Consider the following 13,601-nt stretch of genomic DNA (forward strand, 5'->3'; position numbering starts at 1 on the left):
AAATGAGAAAAGGGAATGATACAATAAGTGGAGCATTAATGAGCTAAATTTCATAGTCACAGAATGGTTTGGGTTGGAGGGACCTTGGAGCTCATCCAGTTCTAACCTTCCACTAGAGCAGGTTGCTCCAAGCCCTGTCCAACCTGGCCTTGAACACTGCAGGAATGGACCATTACCACTTCTCTGGGCACCCTGTGCCAGCGCCCCAGCACCCTCACAGGGAAGAACTTCTTCCTTATATACAATCTAAATCTCTCCTCTGACAGTTTAATATCATTCAATAATGTTGATCATAATAATAAAAATATACAGTGGAATAAAATGTTGACATTCTACTGAATGTGTTCTCTGAAGGGCTGAAACTGCCCCTAGGAGCAAACTCATTTCAAGCATATAGTAATATTGCTTGCCCCTTTCCAAAAGCCCCTGATAGTGCTCATATACTGAACAGGCAGGTGGTGATGCTGCCCTCCCTCCTTCACCAAACACCCCAGCTGGGACCAGTCAGTGCATCTTTGGTTTGCATGTGTTCCATAGCATGTCAAATACAAAGGAGCCTTACAGGATGCTCTGCTCTCCCCAGGAGCCACATTATGGTGGTGCCACAGCAGCAGATGGCTGTTTACATTTTGCATTCCCACTCAGTTTTGGGGGACACACTCAGACAAGCCCAATGCTCCAGTTGCACCCCCAGCACCTGAGATCTGTGCACTGTCTTTGGAAGGGTTTCCATCCACCCTGCCTGCAAGCCCTGATGCATGGACAGACTTTCAGTTATCACAATGATGTCTTGTTCTCAGCTTTTTCTTGCAACCCACATTTATAGGATCATGGAATGATTTGGGTTGGAAGGGACCTTCAAAGGTCATCCAGTCCAACTACCCTGCAATGAACAAATCAGATCCAACCCATGCTGGATGAGCCCATTCAGATCATCTTTTCAGTGCAGCATTAGCGCTTCAATCCTTCCTTCAGCAGAAAAAAAGCTCTTCCAACAATCATGAAGCCAATTTAAGACACAAACTCACCAAGCACTTGAGGGCTGCCAGGAACACCTTAGTTATCCTCAGAGGTTAAAGTTTTATTTTGATATAAAAATTAAATAGCAAAGTTGTTTGGTTTTGGTTTTGTTTTTTTTTTCCTTTTTTTTTTTTACAGTGATAAATTAGAAATTTACAGTACATACATTGAAGAAGATATATTTTCTGTACACCCCAAAATAATCAGTGTTTATTTCCTTAAAATTCAGAAAAGGAGCTAATTTGTTTAACACAAGAGCTAGGCTTGTACCTCTCCAACAGGTGCTTCCATACCTGCAGTGGGAAGACACATACTGAACGGGGGAGATGGGAGCAGAACCCATGCAAAGAAGATAACTGTAAAGTTTCTTCTTGTACAACCACAGCATCCATGCTTCCAAGACAGGATCAGTCACAGTTTTTGGCTTTATATTCATAACAACATTGAAAAAAGAGAAAGTAGGAGTTGGAGATACCCACTCTTCACACACACTGTGACTTCCCACTTGTAGAGCTCCAAAACAGAGCAAGGGAAGTGCACGTGGATGAATACATTTATGGAATGGTTCATTACTGCAACAGCTAAATTTGCTTTGAGTTAGCACAGTGTTTCCCATTCTGCTTGGGAAAGATGTTCCTTCAGGAACAGCAGATAGGGTCTCTCTCCAGCCCACATCCTTCCCATGGTATTTGAGACCCTCACACTCTTTATTGGAATAACCCCCAGCTCTCTCATAGTGCTGTCCTCATCCAACTCACTTCCAACTTCTCATCACCAGGGGCATCTGTCAGTCCACAGGGTCACAGGCAGAGATGCAGGGATCTGATAACAACACTACTTAACAGTCACTCCTGTGTACATAACATGGTTAAAACACCGTTTATTGAATCAGTCAGGTCAAACATGGGTCGTATCGACCAGGAGAGTTATCCAAACCATTCCAGAGTGAAGGACACTTAAGTGAACATGACACCTTGGCACAGCCCAATGCCAGCTTACACGGAAAGGTTCGTACTGCATTCTGACCCCTGGAAAGCCAACATACAGCTGCTGACTTTACATCCCAGGAGAAAGACTGCACGATGAAGAAGCCCTCCTACTTGTAAAACTCCTTGTCCACAGAGGAATAACAAGATCCAAACCCAACACTAATAGCAAGAGAGTTTATGGAGAGGATGAAAAGGCTCGGCTGGTATGTGGGGTTGGCCAAGACAATGCTTGTGTGTCTTGAGCAGAATGTGTCAAGTTGTCACTTGTTGTGCTGGAGAGGGAGCCCAACCACAAAGACTGCAATTAGGGTTTGTTTGGGGTTTGTTTAAAGAGAGAAGAAAAGAAGTGCTGTAGCACATGTTTCAACATTAACAGTGAAACAATGCACGCTTCTGGGACACATTAGTGCTCACGGCCAGAGCTGGAATAAATTGTGGCTTGGAAAGCACATGGGGCACCTGTGTGACAAGTGAGGAGGGCAACACAGCAGTGCCTGTTCTTAGCTGCTCTTGAAGGGTGAGTTGGGGCACTGGGGGGATGCTCCACAGCTGACCACGGTCCACAGAGATAAATGAAGCAAAAGTCTAAGGCACACAGATAAAACCAAAGGTCCTTCAAAGTGATATAGCATCAGAACAGTGTTCTCTTAAGTGGTTATGGGTATTTCCTTCTGCATCACATTTCTCATTAGTCAAACAAGCCCCCAGCACAAGGTTCAAGCTCCCTGTGAGCACAGGATGATGCCTCCTCAAATGAAAGGATAAGAAAACTCAACAGTTGCTGTTTAACAACATTATTCACCAAGAAGCTGGATCTCTTCTCTTGGGATCCCTTTGCAAAAACTGGAAACGTCTCTTGTCCTTCCTGAGGACCGAATGCCTGCTTGCATTCTGCATGTAAATATACATTAACCCCCCCCTTTCATAGCTGTCAGGGAGCAATTGGAGCATCATTGTGAGGCAGTCAGCTGCACTGCCATGTCATGGGCTGAGAATGTTCTTTTAATTGTAACTGACACACATAATTACACAACTGATCTGTGTGAACATGAGGTTGCCAAGGAACTTAACATTTCGCTTCTCCCCAGGCTGGCGTCTGCAGAGATACCATCGCATGGAATGAAATATATTAAGACTTAATTGCTTCATGCAATGGGTCTCCAGAGAGAGCCAGATAAGTTTACTTGGAGAAAACCGGCATTGTTTGAAGAGACCCTCAACTCATTTTTCTCTTCCTTGGAGGAATGAGCACTATAATGTAAGACTTTAGTTAAAGCTATTAAATGCAGCAGAATAAAGTGGCCCACTGGAAATAGCAGGAGCACCTGACGGGATGGGAATGGAGGCAGACTGGTGATAGAAATCCCATTGTTTCCCAGGTCCCAGTGACTCCTCTACTCTGACAATGACCTTGAGTAAAGCTTTTAAAAAATGAGGAATATTGATAGAACCACAGATTAATTCAGGTGGGAAGGGACTTAAGGAGGTCCCAGTCCCTGCAAGGCAGAGCCAGCTCTCAATTCAGGCCAGGTTACAGGTGGTAAAACGAATGAGTTGGAACTATTATCAGACCCTAAGGTGACAAGAATCACCCTCACTAATGCCTCTCTAAATCCCACCCATCATGGGTAACAATTCTCACACCTGGAAAGTGCACTTGGTATTTGCTGGAGGACCTGATCCTTGGCTGACTTGTGCAGCACATGGGAGCAACAGAATTCTATGGCAAAAGGCATAAAGACACAACTCTGCCAGCACTTCCTTCACAATGCTGAACTCGGAAAGAAGACACCTAACTAAGGTCCTGGCTGATAAACGGACCCTAAATCAGCCCATGAATTGGCCCCAGACCACCTTCCCTCCATTAGCTATAAGACGATGAAAAGGAAACAACATCCCACAGCTGTGGGCTATGGTCCCTCAGCTTCTAAACACTTCAGCATATTGCATCCTGCTAAAAAAAAAAGAAGATAAAGATAACACATTTGGGTATTTCACAGCTTTTAAAGCCTCCCTGGGCTTTCCTATTTTGGGCAGCATGGTTTATGGCTATTGTATCTGCAGCATGACCTTTCTGCTGTTTATTCCTTCAGGCTTTTTTTTCCCTCCCATTCCCCAGAGGCAGGTTGTGTAACCATCTCCCTACTCTACTCCAGCCTTCACACGGCAATGCTCGCACACCATCAGTCCTTCACAGGAGGGCAATCAGACCCCCGTGCTGCTGTCCTTGTCTCACACCATGGTCTCATTCCCTTTCCCAGGTTTCACCCAACCATCCGCTCTCTTCTCCCTCTTCACCTTCCCTGAGTTCACCAGTCTGTTCGAGCACTTCTGCCACGTGTGCAGAGTTTTGGCTGACCAGATCCACATACCCGACGTGATACCCACCAGGAGGGACATGAAGATCTTGAGCATCTCCACTGCCATGTTGGAATCATCCGCGGAATAGCGGAACACAGCCCAGTTGGAGATCTCATAGAAGTAACAGGCGATGACGCATATTGCCGGCACGGTGTACAGCACTGAGAACACACCGATTTTCACCATCAGCCTTTCCAGTTTGTCAGTTTTAGTTCCATCTTTCTGGAGATTAGACCTGATTTTAAACAAGGCCACGAGTCCTGCTGCAATGAATAAAGTCCCAATGACCAGGTAGGTAAAAAGTGGGAGCGACGACAAAGCCTGTCAGCGCATCAAGGTTCTGGTTCCCAACGTAGCACAGGCCGATGAGCTCATCTGCATCTACGAGTCTCATAATCAAAATAACGATGGTCTTCACCGCGGGGATAGCCCAGGCTGCAATATGGAAATAAGAGCTGTGCATTTCTATAGCTTCGTGGCCCCACTTGAGTCCTGCAGCCAGAAACCACGTCAATGTGAGAATAACCCACCAGATGGAGCTAGCCATCCCGAAAAAATACATCAGCAAGAAAATTATAGCACATCCTGTGTTCTTAAGACCTTCTTGGATAAGAACAGGTTCTGCTGCCTCTTCAAAATCACAGGATATCCTTTCCCGGCCCACAGTTAGCCTCACAATATAAGCAATGCTATAAATATTGTAGCACATGCTCAGAAATATGATTGGGCGCTCCGGGTAGGAAAATCTGGATGAATCAATCAGGAAGGTCAGGACTGTGAAGGCAGTTGAGATGAAGCAAAGACTGGCCCATACGGCCATCCAGATATCTGTGAATTCCTTAGCCGACCTGCTGTAGAGACCAGCGTCGTAGCCACACTTGAGGACACAGTTCAAGCTTCTCTTCACCCAGATGTACTGGTCCGAGTTAGATCCCATGCTGTGGCACTCTTCTCCAGGCTGCAAGGCGGTCTTGCTGTGAAGGGGAACCTCCTCATCTCCTGGGCCCTCCATGCACATGTGGTTGTGGTCATTCTGGGGTGGGAATTTGCTGCAGTTCAGGCTCTCCGGCCAGGCGAACCCAAATTCCTTCAGAACGGGCTCACACCTTCTTTTGACAGAGAGGCACATGCCTCCACAGGGACCTATGGGGATATTAATCTTCTCCGTGCACATCGGGACATAGACCGAACAAAGGAAGAACTGGGAAGGAGAAACAGAAAGCACAAGTGCGTCAGGGGAAAATCAAACAGGTTGAAATACAACAAGTTTTCTTTTTATTGCCTTTTTAGCAGTAATATTTGGTCCTTTGCCTTAAAAAACAGGAAGCAGCATAAAACAAATAAACCAAGAACAATAAAAACAAATGGGGGGGAACCCTAACAATGTTGTCTTCTTTCAGTTCTAATGTGGTCTGAAGCCAAAGCCTGAACATTTTGCTCCCTAGATCAGCTCTGTGTAAATTTAGCCCATCAGTTTCAATACAGCGAGTGGGATTCAGCCAGAACTAAACCTCAAGGGTGTGATTTAGGAAAGCAAAAGAACAGATTAAAGCGGTTTAAACAAATGCATATATTTGTTCTAGCGCTGCCTGGGTATTACAGCTAACAGACAAAACAGAAGAAAAGGCACTTATTGAATGATCCGCCTAGAAGAATGTCTTTTTCTTTTCCCATAAGGTCACATACGTACAAGGATAATAAAATACTGTTGTTTTCTCGGGGCTTTGAATAACCTCAGTTCTGTGACGCGACAACGTAAGAGGGATCGCGTGCTAATTCGGGAGCTCTGCCCCAAGAAACAAGCTGGGGTTTGTTTGATGAAACCCATGCCCGTCGGGAGGACGGGATCTTGCCTTTCGCCTGGGAAAGCAGCGGCTCCAGCGGTGGGACCCTCGGAAAGCAAAGCTCCAAGAGCCGCGACGGGACGTGGGGATGCGGATGGGCGATAAGAACGGGGAATATGAGCCAGTCCGTGCACCGCACACAGACACATTTCCCCCCTCCGCAATCACACACAACCCCTCTCCCCAGTCCCCCGACCCACCTGGAGCTGGCTGGAGCACCCGTACTGGATGAGCGGGGTGAAGGTGGTGAGCTGCAGCTCGGCGTCCGCCTGCAGCTCGTGTCCCACCAGGTTGGGCATCTTGGTGACATTGTAGCCCAGGTTCTGGCACATGGCGATGCGGATGCCGTCGCAGCGCCGCTCCTCCTCGTCGCCGAAGCCCCGCGCCCCGCCGAGCAGCCCGGCCAGCAGCACGGCCAGCAGCCGGCCCCCCCGCCATGGCCGAGCAGCGACCCCCGGCCCCGGCCGCGCCGCACGGGCCGGCTACAACGGGGAAGGGGCCGGGGGCGGCTCCGCTGTTAAAGCTCCGAGCGCAGAAACGGCCCAAGGGGAGGGACGAGCGGCTCCGCGCCCGCCCCGCGCTGCAGCCCCCGCCCCCCCGAGCCCCATCGCACCCTCCCGCTGCAGCCCGATGCTATTGGTGAGGGTGTCCCCCCCCCCCCACATTCTCCTCCTGGGGCCGCGCCACCAGCACCCCCCATCCTTGTCCCTCAGTGTCACCCGTTGTCCTTGTGGCTGCCCCATCCCTGGCAGTGTTCAAGGCCAGGTTGGACACGGGCTTGGAGCAAGCTGCTCCAATGGAAAGTGTTCCCTGACCATGGCTGGGGGTTGGAACTGGATGAGCTTTAAGGTCGCTTCCAACCCAAACCATTCCGTGATTGCATGTTCTTGTCCATGCCCCCTCTCCGCACAACAGGTAGCCCCTTCCCTCCCTTTCCGCATGCTTGTGCCCCATCATCACTATCCCCAGCATCCCCACCATGCCTCCCCAGCATGGGTGCTGGTCCCAGGGCCCCCCCAGATCCAGCTGCCCACACACAGCCCTACCCTCACTCCTGTCTTTCATCAGCCAGACGCACTCAGCTTCTTCTCTGCCGGGTTAAAACTGTCTGGAGTGGCTTTGTGAGCTGCTGCCTTTTCTTTCTAAGGAGTTAAATCGCACCACAGAGTTACATCTGGGGTTTAGTGCTGTTTGTTTTGTCACTGGGGCCACGAAACCCGGAGGGCACTGCTAGGTACCTGCTGGCATCCATTTAAAACTCCGGAAAACAAGTAAGTGTGGATGGAACGCTGGTGAATTTGGGGAGGGAAAGGGCCGGATGATTAAACAGACCTTTAACGAGTCAGCAGGAGGAGGGATTAAGAGCAGAGAAATGAGGTTCGCGCTTAAATTCCCTGGGTATATTTTACACCTGTAATAAAATCTGGTTGAGCTGGTTGTGCCTTCAGCAAAAATATGTCATCTATTAGAGAACTGTTTGTAAAGCACTTGGAAAATGTTTGTAAAGCCCCAGTGAAGTGACCTCTTCCTGTGCGTGTACAGTGTGTGGCATGCGCATGTGCTCCTGAGCATGTCCGTCGGGAGCAGCTATGCCTCCCCATGCACCTCGGGGCCTCCGCTTCTCCCTGACATTCCCAGGCTGCATCTGTGGGCTATAACTAAGACTAAGACTGACAGACTAAGGTTGCCCTTGCCTATGTCTCCTTTCCAGGCACGGGATTGTAAATCACAGCAAACCCCATGCTATGAAGTGCTCTGTGTTCAGTCATAGGATTGTAGGATCAATCATGTTGGAAAAGACCTTTAAGACCCAGTCCAGCCCTCACCTTTCCCCTCTGTGGCTCCATCACTAGCATTTTTTCACCCCTAAGATGTGTGATTTGTTGTAGGGATCTATGGGCTTTGAATGTGCTTTCCTCAAGCGGGATGGTGTTTTTATTTGAGGTTTCATGAGCATAGATGTTTACACAGCTCTCATCACCATAACACTTTACAGCTAGCTCCAATAAAGAGTGCCTTTAACCTCGCAAAATCCTTGTGAGGCAGACAAGCAATATTATCTTAACTTTTCAAACACAGACAGTGCTACAGTCCCAAGGTCACACAAGGAGTCTATGATGGAGTCAGCAACTCAACCATATCTTGCAAAGCTCTTATTTACTCACAAGCCATAACCAGCCACGCTCAGCTGCTAATCTGGGTGGGTGATAACGCTGTGAACACACACAGTGTGCTACACATGTTCCCAGCCCCACTATATTCATCACCTACATGAGGCAAGCGTGGGGAATGGGTGATGGACACCCTCTGTACAGCCAAATACCAAAAGTTGGAGGCAGAGACTCTCATGGGAGAAGTTTTGGTTGGTTCTTTTTGATTTCTCCTAATTATGCAGGAAGACTAGAGGGAGGATCATGGTGACCTTAAAAACTATGCATCTTTGTCTCTGTATATGAAAACCCTTTTCATTTGCAGTGCAGTTAGGCACTGAAGCAGAGTTTGCTGCTACCAGAGCAGGGCTTTTGCCTAATTCCCATGGAAAAATCCATCTACTGCCTCTTCTACAGCAAAACCCTTGGTCCATGGACCCAGTCCTTGGGCTCAGTAAAGGGGCAGGGGGACATTTTAAAGCTACAAGGACCTTTTTAGAACAACACTTACCCCCCAAAGAAACCCTACTGCTATTGTCTTCTCTTTGAGAGCATGGGATAAATGTCAGAAAGTGCTAAACTGCTGTGTTTGCTTTGCAAAGTCTTTTAGATAACATGAATTAGTTTTCAAAACAAGGGCGATGGGAGAAAATCATATGAGAGGTCAGAGTTGGGAGAAATGGCAATTACTCTGCTTTGAACCTTATGCATGTATTAACAGTGAGTAAATGTCACCATGATAAGCATGGACATAATAGCTCCTTTAAGAAACCTCCCGGATAGAGGGTTTATAGGTTCTTAGATTACTGGGCAGTGAGAGATGCTGGCCTGAATCCTGCACATCACAAGCCATGTTCTTTCGTCACTTAGTGCCTGATTTACAGTGTGTTTTCCTTTAATAAGCCTGATTTTGCTTCTGAGGTTGTTTTCCTTACAGGATCAAGCACCCACCCTGATAATTATTATTTACTGTGGCTGCCAATAATTACATTTGGGTTCTAGTCTGAGTTATCTTCAGCTTCCAGCCCCTGACTTTTGTTCTCCCTTTGCTGGCCAGGTTGAGAAGTCGTTACTGACATTATCCCTATAGTTAATGTCAGGCTGTGATTAAGCCACCCTTTGACCTTTCTGCAGCAAACAAAACAGACTGAACTTCCTGAGTTCCTTACTGTAAAGTGTCTTTTCCAATTCTTTAATCATAGTTTTCATTTTAAAGGAGCAAGATTTGACCTTGCTGTTTGAAAACCACCTTCAGCCCAAACCATCCATTGCAGTCTTAATGGGTAAGTCTGAATTAGTAGCCTAAGCACCCCTGGTCAGAGGCAGACACTTGCAGAAGGCAACTCACATAATAGGAACTACATGAACATAAAACCCTACTTATGTTTTGTTATTATCATCTTGTTCTTACTATTTCCCTCTTAAGTTTTTATGTGGTTTTCTGTATATTTATTAAAGCTATGGGCATATTTTTGCATTACAAAATAACTAATGCTTATCAGCATCTCAAAGAGTCTTCCATCTTCTTTCAGGGTATCTGAGAAGGTTTATAACTCTGATCGTTTTCAACTCATCAACATTTGCCTAAGCTGTAGTATTAGAGCACGGCTCAGCTTTCCATAGGAGTGACACATCAAATGTGCAGGTACCCTCTACAGTCCTAGACAAGATCACCCCACTTAGACCTCCAAAGACATGACCTACTCCATAGCATCACACCGAGCACCAGGATCGATGCCTTGGGAGCAGATTGAAGAAACCTTGAGCACCCTGTTGATGAGCTTTAGAAAACAGATACCACATTAGGATGTGATTACTTAAACCAAATGTCAGCTTTTGGTCAGATGAATTTAATTCTGAGAACACCTCTACCTGTCAGGGTGAAAACTCACCAAGAGGTGTCTGATACTGGGTGAGAGCAGCTCCTGATTTCCCACCCATAGAGGAGACTGATAATTACCATCCCTGAAAGTTCTTTTACAGGCCTTGGATATAAGTAATCTAAACACACAGGGCTTTTAAAACATGTAGCTTCTAGAGCTGTTTTGGGACACTGAACTTGTAAGAATGCGTTAACTACTGCTATTAGTTACCTCTATCATGCAACTCCCATGTATTTTCAGTATACAACAAAAATGAGGGTTGGTTGCTTCTGTCACCTGTTTATCGACAATTCCACAACTTCCATTGAGTAATGGACAGGCACCATTAGGGTCTTGCTCTTGGGCTCAGTTTACATAAGACACTATTGTCTTGGACCATTCACTTTTTGTTTTGTTTATTTTATCACATTCTTGTCATTCCTTTTGCATTTATATTCATCTGAATCAATGTCTCCTTTCTACTGTTTCACATTTGCGCTTTTGTTAAATAACTTTACCTACTTTAAAATGTTATTGAATATTTGTTCTTTAATTTTTCCCTCTATAAAGTTACCTGGACTTTTTAATTGAGACAGATCAGTTTCTTTATTCACTGATGGCTTTTCAAGCATCCAGTAATACTTGTAAAATGGGTTCCTAGTTACTATTCACGTGCTTCCTATAAATTCCTTCCCCTCCTTACCTCTGCACTTTGAGAGGTTGACCCTTTTAATAGCAGGAAATACATCCATTCCCTGATTGTGGGTGGAATTAATTATCCATATTATTATGGATATAAATTATAATTATCCTGCTGTATTTATTGATTATAATCAGCGTTTCAATTGTCCAGTAACAATCAGAAAAGAAATGGTTTGTTTTGTCATGACACTTCAGGTGAACATGGCTGTACTTGACCCCAGGAAAAAGAACAGTGCATTGAGCTGCATATGCATTTACGCATGCATATATACACATACACATATGCAAATACATGCACACACAAATATGGGGGGTTTATATCTAAAATATTCATATATAAGACAAGTGCATGGGGTGGTTCAGAGTGGTCTGCAAAGGGAGACCCAGAGAGTGCCAGCAATGGAGTGTGGAGGGCAGGTCTCTTAATCTCTGTTTCCATGCAGATATGATTGTAAGCTTACTTCAATGCACCTTGGTGCAGTTAAGCTGTGTCACACAGACCCCATATCTGGATTCATATGCGTAATTCCTCACATGCCAACATGGGTCAATAGTTGCTCCATGACCCCTGAAAGTCAATATTTTGGTCTGCACAGAGACCACAGAATTCGGGTTTATAGCTTTGTAAACAGGAAATTTCAGTGCTGCTTAATATGCATCATTTTAAGAAGCTGTTTGCATTTAGATAGCATCAAATTGTTTGACAACTCAAGAGGACTTCTCAGCTCATGTGTGTAGTGAGGAATCCAGCAGGCACAGATGTCTCACACACACACTGGTCCAAGGGGCACCAAGAGCAAAGCTGGCCGTACCTTCCATAAGATAAAAGGTGCCCACGTAAAGATCACTTCACCTATGTGTTAGTATGCTTTCATAGATGTATTTCTCTTTCTAGGCTTAAAAATAACTTTATTTCCATTTATATCAATTTTCCTTCTGATTTGCTTTCCCCAAACCCCTTTTCTCAGGTAACTCAGAGACTGATACACCTCTCCAAACAGATTAGCAGAACAGACAAGCATCTGCTAGGCAAAGCCACTCTTAGGATCCACTGACACAAAACCATCCATACAATGATATTTTCAGTGTAGCTACATCTATAAAACATCATACTAAAACACAAACCCATCCAAAGCAACCAGCCCTCATCCCTTGCCTGGTTTTACCACACTTCGCAGGAAGACTCTGCTCCAGAGATCCATTCATGCCCAACTGCAAGAAAATCAATTCCTTTGGGGACAATTAGTAGCCTGTTTTGAAAATCAGACCCATGGTGGAGGCAAAATTCAGCCTGAACATTGGAGTCAGTGCTTCTGCCTCCCAAAATGACTTTCAGCTCAAACTGCTGCTCATTATTGCCTTCTATACTGCTCAAACATTTGCATTTTGGCTTCAGATTTCCCACATTTGACCCTAGCCCAAGGGATTTTCTTTTTTTTTTTTTTTTTTTCCTGGAAAATGATGAACATTTTTTTCTCAGAAAATTGTTCTGAGGCCCATTTATTTTTAATGCTCAGATAACTCCAAAACAGCCTGGTTTTATAACTTCAGATTTGGCATGCGTGGGGCGCAGTCGTGAAGGAGGAATGCACTTTCTGTCTCATTTGAAGAAACTTCGTTTCGCAATAGCGAATTAGCCCAAAAGCCTTGGAAATAACAGGCTGATCACTCACAAGGCGTGATTTAACTGTGGTAGAAAATGACAGGCTGGGCTCTCTTTCTCTGCGGGGTCACGAGTCCTGCTTTATAAATACGGCTTCGTTTCCTTTCTGCAGAGTCATCTTTCCCACTAAATCTTTCTGTGTCCTGTTTGGCTTTAACTCTATGGCAGCATCAGGGGTTATTTCCCGTGTATTTGCTCTCTATAAGCAGCATTGTACTTGGCTCTCGGTGGCATTTTGCACGTTCTGTGTAGCAGATTTCACCAGACGTGATTGAAGAAGGGCTCTCTCTGCCTCACACAGCATGCTGAGTTACATTACTGCTTCTCACTCACCCAGATTGCCCCAGTCCTGGTCTTTGCATACATTTGTCACCCACATCACACAACCCTGATTATAGACACATGGGAGAGATGTTTCTGAAAGCCTATTACAGTGCTTTCTCCTGAAATGTATTATCCAAGAAGTAAATCATAGAATCGCTGAATGGGCTGTGTTGGAAACGACCTTAAAGCTCATCCAGTTCCAAGCCCTGCCAAGGGCAGGGACACCTTCCACTAGAGCAGATTGCTCCAAGCCCCTGTGTCCAACCTGGCCTTGAACACTGCCAGGGATGGGGCAGCCACAGCTTCTCTGGGCACCCTGTGCCAGTGCCTCAGCACCCTCACAGGGAAGAGCTTCTGCCTAAGAGCTCATCTCAGTCTCCCCTCTGTTAGGTTAAAGCCATTTCCCTTGTCCTGTCCCTACAGACCCTTGTCCAAAGCCCCTCTCCAGGTTTCCTGTAGCCCCTTTAGGCACTGGAGCTGCTCTAAGGTCTCCCCTTCAGGAGCCTTCTCTTGTCCAGGCTGCCCCAGCCCAGCTCTCTCAGCCTGGCTCCAGAGCAGAGCTGCTCCAGCCCTCACAGCATCTTTGTGACCTCCTCTGGAGTCTCTCTAACAGCTCCACATCTCTCTTGTGTTGTTGCCACCAGAATGCAGGACTGAAGGGGGGAGGTCTCAGCAGAGCAGAGCAG

The 13,601-nt window shown here is 46.1% G+C and overlaps 1 protein-coding gene across 1 annotated transcript; it reads right to left on the minus strand.

The window, feature by feature from the left end:
• Positions 1-1,155: 1,155 nt before the first annotated feature.
• Positions 1,156-6,667, minus strand: FZD4 (frizzled class receptor 4). Its single transcript, XM_034074609.1, is given in 3 exon segments — positions 1,156-4,676; positions 4,678-5,571; positions 6,415-6,667. Coding segments are annotated over 3 exon segments (1,461 nt in total). The 5' UTR covers positions 6,547-6,667; the 3' UTR covers positions 1,156-4,241.
• Positions 6,668-13,601: the final 6,934 nt, after the last annotated feature.

Source organism: Melopsittacus undulatus, chromosome 2 (assembly GCF_012275295.1).
Source record: "Melopsittacus undulatus isolate bMelUnd1 chromosome 2, bMelUnd1.mat.Z, whole genome shotgun sequence".
NCBI lineage: Eukaryota > Metazoa > Chordata > Aves > Psittaciformes > Psittaculidae > Melopsittacus > Melopsittacus undulatus.